This window comes from Plodia interpunctella, chromosome 17 (genome assembly GCF_027563975.2).
Source record: "Plodia interpunctella isolate USDA-ARS_2022_Savannah chromosome 17, ilPloInte3.2, whole genome shotgun sequence".
NCBI classification, from domain to species: Eukaryota; Metazoa; Arthropoda; class Insecta; order Lepidoptera; family Pyralidae; genus Plodia; species Plodia interpunctella.
In genome coordinates, this window is record NC_071310.1 from 1,252,863 (window position 1) to 1,272,636 (window position 19,774).

The 19,774-nt window shown below is 35.4% G+C and overlaps 2 protein-coding genes across 4 annotated transcripts; one reads left to right on the forward strand and one right to left on the reverse strand.

Moving 5' to 3' along the window:
• The first annotated feature begins 81 nt into the window (after positions 1–81).
• On the forward strand, positions 82–12,173 carry mIF2 (mitochondrial translation initiation factor 2). Of its 2 annotated transcripts, XM_053757251.2 has the most exons (16): positions 106–124; positions 245–336; positions 445–580; positions 841–964; positions 1,360–1,523; positions 1,814–1,994; positions 2,441–2,617; positions 3,078–3,127; positions 3,819–4,033; positions 4,894–4,972; positions 6,620–6,742; positions 7,546–7,771; positions 8,392–8,513; positions 9,424–9,607; positions 10,933–11,073; positions 11,733–12,173. In XM_053757251.2, the coding sequence occupies exons 2-16, from the start codon at positions 314–316 to the stop codon at positions 11,903–11,905; spliced, it is 2,118 nt and encodes a 705-aa protein (XP_053613226.1). In that variant the 5' UTR covers positions 106–124; positions 245–313; the 3' UTR covers positions 11,906–12,173. The 2 variants fall into 2 exon arrangements, with proteins under 2 accessions (XP_053613225.1, XP_053613226.1); XM_053757250.2 differs by having other exon boundaries at positions 82–336.
• Positions 12,174–17,342: 5,169 nt separating this feature from the next.
• LOC128676862 (piggyBac transposable element-derived protein 3-like) lies at positions 17,343–19,771 on the reverse strand. Of its 2 annotated transcripts, XM_053757263.2 has the most exons (3): positions 19,490–19,771; positions 18,014–19,311; positions 17,585–17,720 (listed from the first exon to the last, which is right to left on the reverse strand). In XM_053757263.2, exons 1-3 carry the CDS (start codon positions 19,502–19,504, stop codon positions 17,714–17,716), a joined length of 1,320 nt encoding a protein of 439 aa, XP_053613238.1. In that variant the 5' UTR covers positions 19,505–19,771; the 3' UTR covers positions 17,585–17,713. The 2 variants fall into 2 exon arrangements, with proteins under 2 accessions (XP_053613237.1, XP_053613238.1); XM_053757262.2 differs by having other exon boundaries at positions 17,343–19,311; positions 19,490–19,757.
• Positions 19,772–19,774: the final 3 nt, after the last annotated feature.

The following is a 19,774-nucleotide window of genomic DNA, read 5'->3' on the forward strand; positions in this document are numbered from 1 at the left end:
AGAAATGAGAATGAGAACATGAAAGTGTTTTGCAGGTCAATGTGCAGGTACCTTTTTCTTGACAATGACAAGTAGAACTATCATCTAGACCAGTTGCAGTTAATACTATCACAGAGGTTATTTTGTAAGTTTAGGTGTAATTTGTGGAAATTCTTAATAAAAAGTACTGCTTAAGTTACGTGAAAACATATAAAAGTTATTCTATAAAACAATGTCGTTAATTTTGTTTAATACTTATTTTTAGTTATTATTCACTTCAAACATAACCTCAATATCTATTGATTCTCAAGATAACTAAAATTACTCTTTCAAAATGTACAAATTTATGTCTACAAGGTATGTAATCCAAAAAAATGTAATAACCTGATTGCTAATTGCACTCAGCTGTGAAGTTGAGAATGTTGAGATCCTTGTATTTGTTCAGACCATTTTATTTATTTACAGGTTACCAATTAGATTTATCAGCAATGAGTTTTACAAGCACAACTGTGAAAGTAGTAATTTAAACATTAACCAATCAATAAGACATCTCTCGGCATCATTTGTTTGCTATAAAAAACGGAGACCGGAAGAAGAAAAGGTAAACTATTATTTATTAATAGGCTCCTTGGACAGAGGCTGGCACATTAGATTTCATTGCAAATGAGTTAATGGTGTGTTGTCTCACCCTACAATAAAGAACACTCCAAATCCTCCAATGGATGTCATATGAGGTGTCTAAGAGACATAGCGGTTTATAACTAATTGGTAACAATAGCATTCTCAAAGAGGGTTGACGTCAGGCAGGTGTCCGGTTGTAGAATTATAGCAATAAATCTTAACTTAGTTTTTTTTTTTCAGGCTGTAGAATCAAAAGCGGTCAGACCAGCACTCAGATATTCACCAAAAAGTAGCGGAGAAGTTGTAGGGATATGGAGGAACATGACAGTCCAAGACATTGCCACTGTGCTGAAGAAAGATGTTGGTATGTGATTGTACTAAAATGCATTTATTGTGCAAACAAATTGATGGTCTCTCTTTTGGCATTGTTGAGCTCAACAGTACATTATCAAGCAAATCTTTGTCTTTTTTGTTATATTTTTATCCAAGGCCAAAGATTTGTAGCAAAAAAAAATCTGAACTCAAAAATAATAAAATTTCCATAAGTGAAAGAATGGCTAAAAATGTATGTACATACAGCATACATAAATATAAGTTAAGCTAGTGTTATTTGCAATAACAATATTGCAAATAACACTAGCTTTTGCAACTTCCTTAAAGGACTTATGTAAAGGAAAGAAAGAAACTATTTTATAATAATTATATTATAAAATAGTTTCTTTCTTTCCTTTATGTGCAACAATTTATTTGTCCTTTCAGATCATGTATTCAAAGCCTTAGAATTTGCCGACAAAACATCAAACACAGAATACAAAACGAACACAATTATATTTAATCCACAAATAATAAGGGACATCGTCAAAATAACAGGATATAGATATAAGATGGTGCCTCATCCTGATGAAGTTGAAGAAAAGGAGGAAGTAAGTCACTTCTAATTACTTATTTGATTGAACATCACTTTGGAATATTTTTGTTTTTAATCAACTTTATAAGATATTTTATTTTTATTTCGACTTCGCTCCCGTGGGAATTCCGTCCCACGGGAGAGAAGTCGAGGGCGAGGATAAAAAGAACCCTATGTGTTATTCCATGTTATATTCTACCTGTTTACCAAATTTCTTGAAAATCCGTCTAGTAGAACGAAGCCTCAGGGCACAGCTAATGGTAAATAAATGAATTTGAAACAAATGCAAGAAATCAATTCCATTAGAACAAAGACGCAGTGCCTGCGCCGCCGGCGCCGGCGTCGGCGCTGCGGCCGCGGCCGCCGGTCGTATGCGTGATGGGACACGTCGACCACGGCAAGACCACACTCCTCGACTCACTCCGGGACACCTCCGTGGTGGATCAGGAGTTTGGGGGCATCACGCAGCATATTGGCGCTTTTGAAGGTAATTAAATCTATACTTTTAACTGTCGGAGAACGCTGGTACAATATTGTCTTATATTTAAAAGTGAAAGTTTATGATGCCGCTAACACTCAACAGCAAATTAAACGGTTTTTTTTTTAATTTTTTGACAAGGCTTCAGTGCACTTTTTTCACTATGTTAGCCACATCTCTGGGGATCTCTAATATAAACTTATCTAGCTTCCATAATGCTTGTCCACAAGATATTGATAGCCACCTGTGATAATGGACTGCACAACACTATGTTCAGCAATCCATTACACATGGGCACTTTGGCAGTATATCGACCACATTCCAGCAAGACGTGTTCTGACGTCATCCTCCTTGTTTTAAAATTAAAAATTGTCACACAATTGTCAAATTGACACATGTCTTTATATTTTTTCAATTAAATATGTTTTTCAGTAATATAACATTTTATCCGGCAGTGCAACTGGCGTCTGGGGAGAAGGTAACGTTTCTGGACACTCCCGGACACGCGGCGTTCTCGGCGATGCGGTCGCGCGGCGCGCTGGCCACCGACCTCGTGGTGCTGGTGGTCGCGGCCGACGACGGCGTCATGGACCAGACGGTCGAGAGCATCAGGATGGCCAGGGAAGCCGGAGGTGAGTAGCCCTTGATCGACAATTACAATTAACTAGCATTTGCCCGCAGTTTAACTCGCGTGATTTTTTCGACATGAAAGCCCTGTGTCCTTCTCCGTACTTTCTATGTACTTCACTATGTATGCAAAATCGTTGGTCTTATTTGGATGAAATTTATAAGGTATGTAGAATCCGTCAATAAGTTCATGGGTCGTTTTTGAAATATTCACAATTTTGTAAAAACCCATCAAAAATGTATTGTGTTCGCGAGATCTAAGTTCGCGGCGTACTAGTATTATAAATGCAGTCGGCTTTCACGGTTAACCTCTGTGTCGATTTTGATGCAATTTGCAATAGATATAGTAAATGACCCAAGGCCAAACGTAATAGGCCACCGCGGGCGGAGCTGCGGGTCCATCTAGCCTATAAAGAGTTGTTCAAATAAATCATACATTAATTCTATAAAATGTGTTTGTTTCAGTTCCTATCCTGGTGGCTATCAACAAAATCGACAAGCCAGGTGTGAACATTGTAGGTATGCCTCAATTTCATATAATTGTGCTTTTTAAATATATTTTTTTTATCGTAACTCATTTCGTATGATGTAAAAAAAAATAATAATGTAATTTTACAATAATAACAAAACTATATTTGATATCCTCCTCAATAAGGTTTGCAAAACTTTTTTCTTAATTTCCTAATTTACTTACTCCTCAAAAATTAACCATAATTAAAATAAAAAATATTGACTCTGCATATCGTGTCTGCGTCATAGAATTACATCATCTTGCCAATTTTCACCTGGAGCAAATTGGCTGTGACCGACGGACGGACGGATTTAATACCTGAGGGCTTACCATCATCTCTTAACGGACAGATTTAATACTTGGGGGCTTACCATCCACTTTACGACCTAAACTGACCTACATCGCAAATTCGTACCATCGACTTAATTTTTTGTATGAATGCGATTCATTTTAGGTTCCTAAAATGAACTGAGTTGTATTGGAATCGTTCTGTAAAAGTTGATGGTAGGCCTGCTGTACAGTCGACGGCCCATCAACCTACCCAAATTCGTTGCAAACTCGCCGCTGTTACCACACCATAGCGGTTCATGCAGGGTAACTTAATGTGCCGTTGACTGTACTAAACAATCCCATAAGTGTCCCGTTCTTTGATATTCCTTTTGTACGGAACTCAAAAAAGTATACGATTAATACAGGAGCGAATAATGCGTGCGCTGGCGCAACACGGAGTCATTTGTGAAGAGATTGGGGGCGACGTGCAAGCGATACCTATATCCGCTCTGAAGAAACAGAACCTGGACACTTTGGTCGAAGCGTTGACGCTACAGGCCCAGTTGATGGACCTGAAGGCGGACCCGGGGGGGTATGTGGAGGGGGTCGTTATTGAGGCCCAACTGGACCCGAAGACAGGGTGAGGGAACACTTTCACTGTCATTACTGAGCATTTTAATGGGTTAAAGTCTGTCGCGAGTTACAAGTGTTTACGTATACGATTTATGAATGAATGAATAATTTATTTAAGTAATCATAATCATGAAATCACATTTGTTAGTAACACTTAACTATCCCGCTACACTTTGTTTATTTATGGGTGTTATTTAAACGGTCAGCAAAGTATTCGTATTATGCCCAGCAAAAAAATATATTTGTTTAGCAAATCTATACTATTATTATAAAGAGCGTTTGTGATTTTGTGACTTTGTGAGTTTCTATGTTTGAAGCGGGTAATCTCCGAAACTACTGAACCGATTTCAAAAATTCTTTCACCATTAGAAAGGTACATTATTCAAGATTGCTATAGGCTATATTGTATCTCAAAAATACATATAAGAGCGAAGCCCCGGGCAACATCTAGTAATTCATAAAAGGCAAAACCTTTAAATTTATATAATTTTGAACAGCCAAACAATTATTTGGGCAGCAAGATATGGCCAGTAAAATTACTATTTGGTCAGCAATTTATGATCAACAACCTTTCTGATTGGCAACAATAGATTTTGTAAAGATGGTTGACGTCATGGCTGGTCATAAAATCATAGCCGAATCATAAAAAAAATAAGTTTTGAAATCGGAAACTTACGTGAAGTTGATGTGAGACAAGTATGCGTGTAGCTTGTTCCCAACAATGGACTTTTTAGGTGAGATTTTGTTGAAGATCAGAGTTACGATTATTAACACCATAACTCTACCATTTGTAATTTTTTTTTTGTATTTTCGCACGATATAGTTTTTTTTTTTTTAATAAATAAGTTATTATATTTCCTTTTTTAGTAAACAAGCGACAATATTGGTACAAAGAGGGACTTTACGACGTGGATGCGTACTAGTTGCTGGCAACGGATGGGCCAAGGTAAGTCTAACAGAACGTCTCAAAATTCTTTATTCAATTTAGGATGATATACATCACTTATTGACGTCAAAAAATTACTTAAACTAAGTCTACTGCCGTCTTCCAAAGCGCAGGTGTGAAGAAGAAGCGGCGCAACAATTTTTACCGCAGCCCTTTCTCCGCGGACGTCAATTATCATATGTGGATCTTTATTTTACCACCAGTGCTAGCAATAACACACTCAATAATGTCTTCTTTTTGACCTTTTGGAGTCGAAAGTGTCTCGAGTTCGCTTCAAAAGGAACTTCGAACGCTAACGAGATTGTGGAAAATTTTTGAGTATGATAATAAGCTTAAATAAGACAATCTATGTTTTGAATATGTTTTTTAAATACAATCTTTCGAGTGTGCTTTTGTGAAACACGTAACAGCTGACCAAATTTTCGTCACAAACTTTATAACAAATAACAAATTTTATAACAAATACATATATAGATAAACATCCAAGACTCGGGCCAATCACACACTCGTCATGAAACGACCGGGGATCGAACCCGGGACTTCTCGGATCAGAGGCAAGCACTACCACTGCGCCACCGAGGTCGTCAAACAATACTTATGTTTTAATGAGACGTTTTTTCAAGGCTGTTTTAATTTTTGAACTAAATAAATGTTTTTTGTCATTACAAATGCTCTTTTCGCCATGGATATTCTAGCTATTATTATATCTGATGTACACCGGAGTCATTACTAATAATAGTATTAATAGTATTGAAACAAGTAAGTAACATGACTATAATTTTTGTTATATATTTGTATACTCAACAGCACATTAAAACCATTTAAAAATGATCCGACCTAATCAAATAGCTAGTTTTAGTGATGGAAGCATTTATGAAGCGAAGTCTTCTGGACAAGTAACAGAAAGTAACAGAGGTACGTCATAGCGTAAGCAGCTGCAAAATTACCGTTATCGAGTGTGTTAATACTAACACCGGCGGTAACAAAAGTCATCTAATACGACTTTTATGATCACCGAGCTGAAAGTAGTCGCATACACACTAGTGAAGTCACACTAGTGTGTATGCGATAGTGTGTGTGTGTGTGTGTGTGTGTGTGTGTGTGTGTGTGTGTGTGTGTGTGTGTGAGAGAGAGAGAGCCCTGAGACCTTTCAATCACAGACGCGTCCATCTGTGATTGAAAGGTCTCAGGTTCGTAAATCAATACGCTCCATTATTATTATATTCTATAATCAGTGTTTAGTTCCATTCATCCTTACATAAAACAAAGTCTTTTGCCTTGTCTGTCTGTCTGTTTCCGATAAACTCAAAAACTCCTGCACGGATTTTCATGCGGTTTTCACCAATAGATACTGTGGTTCCTTAGGAAGATTTAGGTGTATAATTTATTATGTTTTTACCCGAGCGAAACCGGGACGGGTTGCTAGTGTATAATATATTCTTGTCTCAATAGATGTGTCTAAGTTGAAAACAAAAATTAGTGTTTTCTTTTTTTTTAAATATTTATTTAGTGTTTTCGGCGGTCAGTAATTGGGAGTATTACTGCGCATTTATCCCGCCAGAGTGCAGCACTGTGTGGTTGGTAAACAAAAGCATTGCCTCCTTTTGCTAAGTCGATCAAAACGTTTATTTCGTATTGTGGTGTCAGGTCCGCGTGCTGCAGACGGAAGGCGGCGCGCTGTCGGAGGCGACGCCGGGTCGCGCGGCGGCGGCGCTCGGCTGGCGCCAGCTGCCCGCCGCCGGCGACACCGTGCTCGAGGTCCACTCTGAGGTAACCCTATTGATGTCCAGGTCCACCCTACCGTCCTGGTGATGATAAAATCTTTTGAAAAAACAACAATATAGGTTCGCGGGAGTTGAAAGTTTCTGTGCGGCCAATAGGTAAGTTTTGTTTTTTAAATTGTAAAATATAAGATTTGTAGTATATTGAATTAACTAGTGATGCCGTGCGAAGTGGAGACGAAAAAGTGGGAAAACGGACCCTGGGCTCCGACGCTCAACGGCTCAGGAAGAAAACAGGAAACGCTCATACAAGAAGGAGAATATTATCTAATGACATTAATAATGTTGATGCCTAAAATGGTAACTTAAATCAGTTGTGTATGAAAATAAATATTATTTTATTAACTAGTTGCGCGCCATGGGTGCGCTCCTTCCTAGCGCAGTAGTAGAAATTTCAAAAACCCTATGTGCTTTTCCAGATTTCATTTACCTGTATAACAAATATAAACGAAATCCGTGTAGCAGATTTTACATGATTGAACAACAAAAATTCAAACCTTCATAGTAATATATTATTTCATTATATCATAATATAATAATACTTTATAGACATATATTATTTCATAATATAGTAATACTTTATAGACCTGGAGACCAGAAATACAGTCTAACCTAGTTAAGGCTTCATCCCACGGCAAGGAATGTTAATTTACAGTGTAATTTGTTTTATGTATGTAATTTACACGTGTTTTACAAATAAAATATCGTTTTAATATAACTTTTAGCGTGTATATTGGGTGTGCTGTGGAATATTTTTTCTACCTTTCCATTCATCGCAATTTGAATGTATAGAAACGCGCAAACGAAGTGATGAAGTGGCGCCACAATCAGCGCATGCGGGACAAACAGGAACTAGATCGCACGGCCATCGAGGCTAAAGAGGCAGCGTATCAAGAACAATACAAAGCTATGTTGGCGAAGAAACGAGCGTTAGGACGATATAAAGTGAAGAAGGAGGGACCGAGACAGAAAATGATTCAGCATGACTCTCATCCAACACTCAATGTCATTGTTAAAGGTATTGTATGACCGTCATACATTATTATGGACAGTATATATATAGAGAGTTAAAAACGGATTTTTTTTTAAATTATATATACATAGTGATAGAGGGATGAGGAAGGTTTGTATGTAATATTTTAAACATACAAACATTCCTCTTGAATCACTCTTATTGCGTAAATTTAAAGATTTAAGTATGAAAGGGAGGCAACTTTGACCGACGCAAAAAGAAGGGTGTTATAAGTTCGATCGCTTAGTGTGTCTGTCTGTGTACGTGGCACTTTAGCTCATCAACGGGTAACCGATTCGGATGCGGTTTTTTTTTGTTATTTGATAGCTAATTTTTATGGGGTGATTCTTAAATATGTTTGATAAAAATTGGTTCAGCCGTTCCAAACTTGGTCAAAAGTCGGGGGTTTTTCAATTTGTCTAACAAATTGTTGAGGAGCGTAGAGGAACTAATAAAAATTGCGCAGAGTATGGAGATAGAACATCACCTGCACAATCTCAGAATGACAACAACCAATTTTTAGTTGTCACTTTGCAGAGATTAAATCTCTTTACTCTAAATACAAGTAAACTTGTATAATATGTTATGATATGTAATAGCAAATGGCGAATTAAATTTCCGATCAGGTGACGTGGACGGGTCCGTGGAGGCTATCCTGGACATCCTGGACACGTACGACGAGCACGAGCGCGTGAGGCTGGAGTTAGTGCACTACGGTGTGGGGCCCGTCACGCCCAATGACGTCGAGGTTACACTTCGATATAATCTTTATTCCCATGACCTCGGTGGCGTAGTGGTGAAGTGCTTGCCTCTGAACCGGTCCCGGGTTCGAACCCCGGTCGAGTCATGATAGAAAATGATCTTTTTCTGTTTGGCCCGGGTCATGGATGTTTATGTATATATGTATTTGATATATAATATAGTGTCGTTCGTAGTCGGATACCGGAATCGAGACTTGTGTTATGACACAAGTCTCGAACTTACTTTGGGGCTAGCTCATTCTGTGTGATTTGTCCGTATATATTTATTTATTTATTACAATATAAATCCACTTATAATAAACTTGAAAATGACTTCACCTTATTCAAATTCAAATTATTAATTCAGAAATTAGACCTTCACAGGCACTTTTTCACGTCAATTTTTATATTAAATATAGTTATTTCTCACGAGCTACAAACTACTGGCATTTCGGAACGACCACTGCTGAGAAGAAATGCCGAAAGAAACTCATTTGAACAGTGTTGGTCCCTACCATGCCACTTAGCTTAGCACTTCGATATTTGTCTCTCTTCATAGTCGTATTCCTCATGGCTGAGGGTCGTGGTCATTACTTGGAATGAAACTCACGCAAACAAATTTCTTGGCATTATTAATCGAGTGGTTTGCTATTGCCGTTTCCATTTCACACACAAGTTAATATAATCAACAAGTGTTCAGGTTTCTTCACGATGTTTTCCTTCACCGGAAGCAAGTGGTGGTCGATGAAAACTACTATACACGAGTCAAATTGGTATACACGCTCATGTGGGAGCATTCGAACCTGGGACCTTTCGATCCACAGAGCGTCTCAACCACTACACCCCTTTTTACCCGAGCGAAGCCGTGACGGGCCACAAGTGTAGCATAAAATAGGCTATTTAAATTGTTCGTTTCAGATAGCAGAAGCGTTCAGCGCAATAATATACGCATTCAACGTCAACTGCCCGCCGCCCGTCGCCGTCGATGCGAAGAAGAAGGATATACTCGTGAAGAAACTGAACATCATCTACAAACTTGTCGACGATATCAAAGAAGAGCTTAGTAGCAGGATACCTAAACGACAGGAGGAGGAAATCATTGGTGGGTTTGTTTTGTTGGTTGGTGCTGTTGTCCGCGGCTCCGTCCGCGGCTAAAAGTGTGTCCGGTCTGGCAAAAACGTATGATATATTAAAACGTGAGGTAACTCTAGATAGGTAGGTGTGTGATTATGGCTTCTTCCCATAATCGATGGCTCATCTCCTCGCATGTCCCGAGTGTCCAAACACCTGCACTCGGGCTGACTTGATGGCAGCTTCCGATGAAGCCGTCGGTTCTGGCAAATTGAAAATAAAAAAAATGGCAAATTTAAATGAATATATTTAGCACCCAATAAGAGCGTTGTAGATTTGACATAGACAAAAAGAAGACTATATAGTTAGTTCTTAACGTCGTGCCGGTGAGCCTTGAAGTTTGCAATTTTATCCATAATAAATATTCGAAATATTAATTAAAAATATATTCTGCTGGGATGCTTTGGTCGTTGTATACCTATAATGCAGTGTGTCTAAATATGACATCCAAAACGTTCTCCCGCCAAAAAATGTTCTCGATTACATGTCCGTTGCAAGTTCAATGAGCCTAGAAAAATAAAGTTTGAGAGAACATTTGCTCAATGTCTCATTTATTTAAATAGATTTGTTATACATGCTTTTTAAATTATTATTTTTTTAAATGTGATGAAAAAATTCTGGAATCGATCGGGAAATTAATCCGCGCCCCTTTCTATCCGGGGCGTACAGTGCCGACGTACAGTATTTTCATTAGTTTTTCTAATGAAGATACATTACGTCGGCGTAAGACGAAAGAGATAAATTAATTCAGTCGTACTGGCATGGTCTCGATAGCTCAGTGGTCAAGAGCACTGTTCCGGATAGACAGGGGCGCGGGTTCAATTCCCGCTCGATTCCAGAATTTTATTATTATTCTCATTTATTTTCTACTCTTTATAAAATAACTGATTTATGTATATATTTTTAATATTAATTATTAAATAAGAAACATAATGTGGAAATTGAGAGAAAATTTGCATTGAAGAGAAGATAGTACTATACATAGAGGTAATTTTCAATAAAAAAAATCCGTAAATAAAAAACTTATCGCATGTTAACTGGAATAGATCCCTTGATGGGATAAATCTGCCATTGTATACCTTACATTAAGCTCTTGGCACAATTAGATATTACAAGCAAACTCTGAAATCTGCTGTTTCCTGGATTGTGCTGTGCATGTTGTATACAATAGACTGTAATAATATGTTGTGCTAGTCGAGTGTAAATTTACTACTAACTAATTAAGTAATATTAGGTTTCTCTGTACCTATTCTTTAGAGAAATAAATTCTTTAACCTTAAACACACGTCCGCACAGGTGAAGCGAACGTCCTCCAACAGTTCGTGGTGACGGAGGGAAAGAAGAAAGTTCCCGTGGCGGGATGTCGCTGTACGAAGGGCAACCTCGCCCGGAACTCACTGTACAAGGTCGTCAGGAACAAGCAAGTCGCCTTCGAAGGTTACAATCATTTTAATAACCTTAATTTTAATTATTACTAATTTATATAACACGAGATTTCGCCCGCGTGATTTCCCACGGGAGCAGTTATTTTTCCGTGATGATAGATACCCTATGTCCTTCTCCATACTTCAAACTACATGTATGCAAAATTTTAAGAAGATTGGTTGAGTAGATAGAGACGGATTCTAAGTTAATAAAGTTTTTTAATTTGAAACGTTTAGGCGCATAATGTCCTAAATATCCGATTCGCAGAATGTCCAGTTCGAAATATGTTCGGGAACAATTTGTAGAAAATGTTCTTTGTGATAAAACTAGCCTAGCGTGTTAAAAGAACTAAGTTATAACTACGCTGCAATACGCAAGGCATGTTTTCTAAACTAATGTAATAATTATTATACTTAAACATTTTGAGGATTATAAGCGTAGTCTCCAATCGCAGTCATACTAATAAAAATGTTATGATTATCCTTTTAAACGGGGTAGATTCTTCTGCATCTTTCTCGAGTAATTTTCAATGAAATCCGCGCATTCTAGGTTTTCACTTCTTAAGGAGGAAGCTATTACGATGCTTATAAAACTGATTAGTATTGAATTCAAATAATATGAAGAATTAATATATACTATATTTTGTTTATTTCACAAATTCTTGCCTGCAGGTAAGCTAGCATCAATGAAGCATTTAAAGGACGAAGTCAACACAATAAAACGCGACATGGAGTGTGGGCTTCGCTTCGACGACACCACCTTTGAAGTGAAGCCGGGGGACACAGTAGTATGTTACAAACTAGTAGATGCCGTCGACAAAACTGCGTGGGATCCAGGTTTTTAATGTTTATACGGGATTGCCATAGAAAAAATAAACGTGTCGATGTGACAGTTGACGGAGCGTGTGAGTAAAATAGGTGACGCAAGATTTGGAAATATGAGAATGTTAGCCTTTATCTTTCACTAGTTTTGAATAACTTTTTTATTGACTTTCAAACTTTAGAGCACAAATTATCTGAGCAATAACTATGCCAAAATAGATTTTCCAGTTTGCGTCATCTTTGTGATATATTTGTGTATAGGATAAATAATAAATTATTATTAGAAAATTATGATCAGCCTGGTTTATTTTTTTAAAGGTTCCAATTTCAATTTTGAATAATTAGCGACCAAAATAGCACGTATTGTTTTGGCCTACGATTAATATTATAACTTTAGTATTGTGGGATTGTTATTCAAATCAAATCATTTATACAGAAATTAGGCCTACACAGGCACTTCTTCACGTCATATTCTAAATTTATTTATATTTGCCAATGCTACAAACTACTAGCATTTCGGAACGTATCTATAATATATTTTGTCTCTTTCTGTCAATATCAAAAAGTGAGATAGAGACAAAACAAATTTTAACTAAAATTTCTATTGTTTTATTATATACACCCTATAGTATTTAAAGTCTGCCAAACGGAAAGGTAAATATATAAACATATTAAATAAATATATTAGGACAAATCACACAGATTAAGCTAGCCCCAAAGTAAGTTCGAGACTTGTGTTATGGGATACTAACTCAACGATACTATATTTTATAAATAGATACATATATAAATAAACATCCAAGACCCGGGCCAATCAGAAAAGGAATCTTGTGCAATATAAAGCTTGGATTATGTAAAAGTCAACAATGAATAAAACTGCAACGTGTAAAGAGAAAATCTCTATTTTAATAACTTGATAGGCTTGTAGTTCGTGTCTCACTAGTTCTGCGCAGTCATACAAATAAACATAGTGACGTCATAAGGGACCAATCGTGTCGCACACACATATGAATCTGAGTAAATTGATCAAAAAAATATTGTAAGTACAGTATTCAACTAGCCAAATTAAAAATGCATTTGTACAATTTTCTAATTCCACTATCTAACATGAAAACGCACGATTAATCCCAATTTCGGACGCAATAATAATCTCTGGACAAAGAAAATTGCGTTTACTCACAGCAAATGTTTAACAAGCTGCGTTAAAAATGCACATCTAATAATATAAAATGTGAAAATTCCACGAGAATTTTTTTTCTTACTATTATAACAATTTTCAATAAAATTCAAGTTTTTGCGGGACCTATCCGAATATGTTTTGTTATAAAACTGTATTTTTACGTTCCGTATCTCAAACGATTAAAACGGAACACTTATCACAGCCCCAGATAGAACTAGAACAGTCACAATATACCGTTTTTGATATAAATTTCAACTCGATACCTTTACGTTCATGAGAAAAATAGTTGCGACCGACAACTTTGTTTTTGTATTTTTTCATGTTCCATTTCAAGTTCCATGCCCAAAGGTAAAAACCTTTGAGGCATGGAACTCAAATAATGCTGTAATAAAAAATATTTGAACAGGTTCAGCAAAAACTTGTATACTAATACAGAACCGGACCAAATGGAAAAGGCTCTAAATAATAATAAGAAAAAAGATTTATCGAAAAAAGCAGTCTTAACGCAGCGCTGATATGTTATGATCGCATAGCAACATCGACTGAACAGCTGGCTAAAACTATCAGAATATTGATAATATTCTTCGCTGATTTACGATAAGTCATTCATAGTCGTATCATACAAATTGAATTCTAAAGTCAAGATATTATTTTCGAAAAATAGTGATCAATAATTTAGTAGTACATACCGTGTTCTAGCTGCCGCTGCAGCCAGTCATAATTAATAGAAAACGGATTTTTAATTAATTTTTTAACAGCACCAAAGCGAATAAAACCTGTTCTTCATAAAATAAAACATACTTTAATCTAAATAATATGTTTAGTCACTCTCGCACTTTATAAATTTGAAATTGACAGAAAGAGACAAAACATATTTTAGCTTAAAATATGTTTTAAATTTATTATGAATAATAGGGTAAATAATATCAAACACCCAGTGTTTCCAGGCAAGCGTACACAACACCCTCATTTGTTTTCTTCTCTTTTTTTAATAGATAATTGACCAATAGTAGTCAATTACTTTTCCCTGTCGCTCCTACACATTTAAATACTGTCTCACTCTCTCAGAACATTTGGACTGAGTGTGTGACAAGGACGACGGCACTAAAAAGAAACTTGTTACGAAGAAAGTCTTATATCTTGACGTCAAAACTCACTTTGATGAAGAACTTAATTAATAGAAGGCTAGGACTGGAATGAGACAAAAACATTAGATACCCTAAAAGCACAACCTATCACTTCACTATTGGATAATCCAAAATAAAATGTTTAAATTATAGCCATTGGGTTTGGGAAAGACAAACTGCTACTTTTTTGCTTAATTTTTTAAATAATTATCACAAAATTTTTCTTAAGTCTGTTCGTCATATTTTTCTTAAAAGGCGACTAACAATCTCATCACTAAAAATTGAGTGACAGATACAGCACTATAGCCAAAGATCCGATTATTTTTTCAAAACCCAAGGATATTCTTAGCATCCAGTTCGATAGAGAAGTTTGTGGTAAGTTGTCTAAATTTATAATCTGTTAATCTCAATATGTACATTAAAACCATACAGTGAATAAGGCCACCGAAATCATTTCACTGGCTTATATTTCATATACACTACATATTGCAACTTCAACTTCAAAGTGATAATTTACAAAATGACAAGTCTTTAAAATAAAGAATTCGACAAGATTTTTCCATCCAATATCAATACAATCCATCAGGATTAAATACCCACTGGCAGGTCAGACATTGCTTCAGTTTCAAATTATGCAAGATATTCGCTTTTAATGGTTTTCTTTATTGAAATTTTATAAAGAAACCTTAAGATAACTAAGGTCCCGTTTCACTGTTCACTGCAAAAGTATCTTGTGTTCTATAAATCGAACAGTGATAAAATTTTGTTTCACAAGTCTTTGATAGGGCCATCGCATCAGTCAGGCAGATCTATCACGCAGTTTTATATATCAGATTACAATATGATATTTTGTTAGAAAATGGTAAAGCAGTCTCTTTAATTTATTAAATTAATAATTAAAATCAATTATCTTTAGACTCGAATCAATGTCTTTATCTAGTACGTTTGCAATGTCCATCTTGTATGCTCAGTTACAAATATTTCTAATAAGCTTAACTTAGAAAATAAAACGATAAACGCAATACACATAAATAATAATGACTGTAAACACCATAATAAATATTTAAAGGGAAATACAAGAATTCTATCTATGTGGTATACACAATTGTCCTATAAACTCTGTATTTAAGATGATAATCTAAAGGGCCTTTCATTAATTGATGAGTAAATGAGATATTAGGTTTTTAAAATTTGTGTCAGAATATATCCTATCTCACACAAACACAATTATTATCATCTCTTTACAACCATGAAACATTGAATACAGTCAGAAAATTAAATAGCTTACTAGCAATAGTGGAAATTCAACCATAATTATAAGGAAACAAATGCCATTTTCACTTGTTGCCGTTAGATAATTTTTAAAATAAGTTCACAAAGTCATATCTACATTTTAATGAAAATTTTTCTATAAAATATTTTAGTTCTAGAACAATTTTAAAAGCGATAATTGCGTAAATTAAAAGACAAAGAAAGAACTATATTTAATTAGGCGTTGGCATAATAGTATTTTCCTTGGCAAACTTTTTATTTAGCTGACTGTAAGGCCCCAAGTTATTGCAGTAAGGGACGTCGAGAGTTGAACCAAGCGGATACATCTTATAATAAAATAATTTCACTAGGCTATCTACAATAAGCTGACAACCGTGGACTTGGAGAAAAACTGGCGATATTTTAAGGACATTATGGACCATATTTGAATGAGTCTTGGCTTATAGACCTCATCAGAGACCAATAGTGGGTTTAGATACTCCGTCATGATACGAGTCTATTAATCTTACCAGTGTATCAGCATCATCTGAGCATATTCCCGGTTGCTTACTGAGCCGTTAAGCGTCGGAGGCCACAGTCCACTTTCCTACTTTTTCATCTCCACATCGCGCGGACTTCTATTTACAAAATCCTCTATGAACCAATTGTCGCCAGTTTTTTCCAAAATCCATACTAATAACAAGAAAATACAATGATAAAACTCTGCATTTCCAGACGAATTAACGCCTTAACAACACTTAATTCGATTAAAATAAAATAAATAAACACGACAGCACAACACAAGTGCACACAATCTTGGATTGCTTACCTAATCTATATGTACATAATATACGTGAGCCAATAGGGAACGGGTATCTTAACTATACAATATAATTACATACTTTCTATACATGTTCGAATCTCATATCTATTGCTAGCTACCATTTTACAATAACAAATGCAAAGGAAATCTATGGAACTTTTCTGTAATTGACTTTTTTGAGAGCATTAAATGATGTTTGGACTATAAAATCTAAGATCTGCTTTATTATAAAGAGCTAGTGGGACTTTGCCTCAAGTAAACAAGATGGCGCTAGACTAGAAGTCTAACAGTTTTATCTAAAAACATTTTTCTAATATTCGAATCTCACTGTATCACATGTAATTTTCGTGCGAATAAATTATTTCGTTACTGTCAAAATAAAAAATACTAATTTCTACATTCTCGCCAACATATTTTAGAGACTTCTTTAGCTTTCGATTCCCTAAACATAAAAAGTTACAGCTTATTTTAGTTAAATTATGTTTGGTCCTTATCTCTGACACTTGACAACTGAAGAAGGCAGAGAATGAGACAGATTGTCCTTATCTCACTTTACAATATGTATTTCACATTGTCAGAAACTAAACATATTTTAACTAAAATAGAATGATAATAACCCTTTTTAAAGAATTTGGGATATAATTTACAGTAATAAGGCTATAATTGTAAAAGCAAAGCAAATTGTTAAGTTCACTCATACAAATATAGATAGAAATTCATAGGCATAAAAATCATGTATAAAAATCGTGTCTATGGTGTGGCCATTCCACACCAACTTTATACATAAAAATCTATGGATTGTATGATACATATTATCTTATTATGACACAATTATTTAAACATATTTTACAATAAGAGTATTCAAATACAGGAAAGCTCCAATACACATCAACACAACACACAAACAAATCTTCGAATGGAATTCACAACTAGCCATTTGCACCTCTTTAAAATGTCTATTATCAGGACCTCAGAAACATGTTAACCCTTCATTGCATGATTTAATATATTCTTGTGAAAAAAATCATAAGCATGTAATTAAAGCCCAGGGATATGTAAAAAATAATAAAAAAAATCTATGACATTTTTTAGTATTTATTTTTTAAAAAAAACCTTATGATGTAAATTTCCATCATTATGCAATTGGTATCAATGACCACAGTACAAAATGTAATAATTAAAAAATAATCAGTTTTTGTGATAATTTTCAAAACAGTTATTATTTTTATTCAAACAGAGATTCACCCCACATTTGCTACATGTTATTGTAGAGTACCCCCTACATTGGGGGTACTTACAACGCAGAGACCCACCAACTTGTGGCCAGTGATCTATTCCATCCCTTCTTATATCTTTTGGTGGAGCAACAGTGGCTGGTCCCCTCTTCCTCTTTGCCTCTATCTCATTTTCTAGAAAACTGGTACTGGGACGACCTCTTTTCACCTCTGTGTCAGCTCCTAAAGTACACAAAACATGTGCCAATTCATTACGAAAATTGCCCATTGAAAGTATATCTTTATTGGGTATATTTCTGTTTGCTGCATTTTTTTTGTACATTATCCATGAATTAATCACTGTTAAATCAAGTAGATGAAAAAAGATGCGCAAGTACCACTTTTTAGACCTTAATGGAATATGGAACCTTCCCAAAAAACTGTCCATTAAATCTACACCCCCCATGTGCTTATTATATTCATGGACAATTTGTGGACAATTAATTTCTACCTTTTCCTTTTTTGACTTGTCATACCTAGTGACAGTAGACACTGGTGCTGCTCCAACATAAGTTGATAACAGTGTCACAATCTTGTTATCCTTCCAAGTGACACAAGCCATCTCAATCCCATCAAATGTAGATGTTCTTTCTTCATGACTGCCTCTTGGTACTGCCTTCTTCATGAACTCTTTTTTTTCTGGTAATTTTGAGTTAGGGATCCTATTTTGCTGGACAGTGCCAACACAGTGAATTCCTTGTTTAGCGAGAAAATAAATTAGAGGCAGTGATGTGTAAAAATTATCAAAATACACTATATAATTTTGATACCTTGGTACACTTCTCAGCAAACGAACAACTACATTCCCTGTAGCTCCTATGTCTGGTTCTCCTTCCATTGTCCCTGTATTTTCTTGTCCAGCATATAATTCAAATGTGTGTGCAAACCCAGATAAATCACAGAGTACATAAAATTTAAAACCCCATTTGTGTGGTTTATTTGGAAGGTACTGCTTAAGAAAATGTGCAACCTTTGTTGCGCACATCTGCTCATCCACAGATAGCCGTTGATCCATAGGTAGTGTAGAAAACCTTGCTTTGAGGTGTTCAATAACAGGACGAATCTTGAATAATCGGTCATGATCAGCATGGCCAACAGGCTTGTGAAGATCATTGTTTTGAAAATGCAATGAAAGTTTTATTCTTTCAAATTTGTTAACTGGCATAACGCAAGAAACTGGGCCATAACCATAAACAGGATGCCAATATGATCTGGTATTTTGAAATTTTTGCACTGACATGAACAGCAACATACCAAAAAACTTTTGCATATCTAATCCTGTGTATATTATTTTGTTATTAGGATCTTTTTGCATGCCATATAAATTAGTTTCTTCTACAATTTTCTGTATGAAATCATCATTAAAAAAATACTTAAAGCATTGGTAAGGAGTTTCTAGCTGAGCTATTTCAGGTGGAAAAGCTGAGCTACCTAAGAACCTAATATTATCTTTATCAAATTCCATGTTCTTCTTCTTCCAGACAAGTTTCCTTTTATCCAATACGAAATTTAAAACATTACCACTAGGAGAACTATTTTGAATTTCTGTTTCTTCCTGTGGGTCTTCAACAAGAGGTGGGTCTTCTTCATTGACTTGCTGATCATCTTCATTATCATTTTCATCAGCTAATAGATGAAGAAGTTCATCTCTAGTATAGTGTGAATTTGATGGACCTTCATCATCAGATTCATCAGCTTCTAGCCCGTCTTCTGACAACCAACCATCTTCCAGCTGTGCTAGATAGTGTTCTATATCTTTGTTTGCTAAGTTCGTCTAAAACAACAAAACATTTTTATTAAAAATCTAAACTTCTATGAACCAAAATTTTACCATACATCAGGAATGATGGTACTGCATAATGATGTAAAATTACATCATACTAAATCGTCATCATTTTCGACATATTTTCCATGTTTTCATTACAATCGCAAGTAGATAATAAAAGACTCACCTTTTTTCTACTCATTGTAAATATTTTCAAATACTTATGACTATAAAATACCACTAAATAACTTCTTTTTTGCACCGGTACCAACAATTATATTACCATCCGCTGGAAACCAAATTGTCATTGTCATTTGACATTGACTTTTGTTTTTTTTTTCTTAATATTTACTTCCGTTGTATCCACTGATACCTTAAATAATTGCTAGACACAAAAATATCAACAGGGATTACTGATTTGTATTCTTTTTTTACCTGTGAACGGTTTGATAGAAATTTCCATCAAGATGCA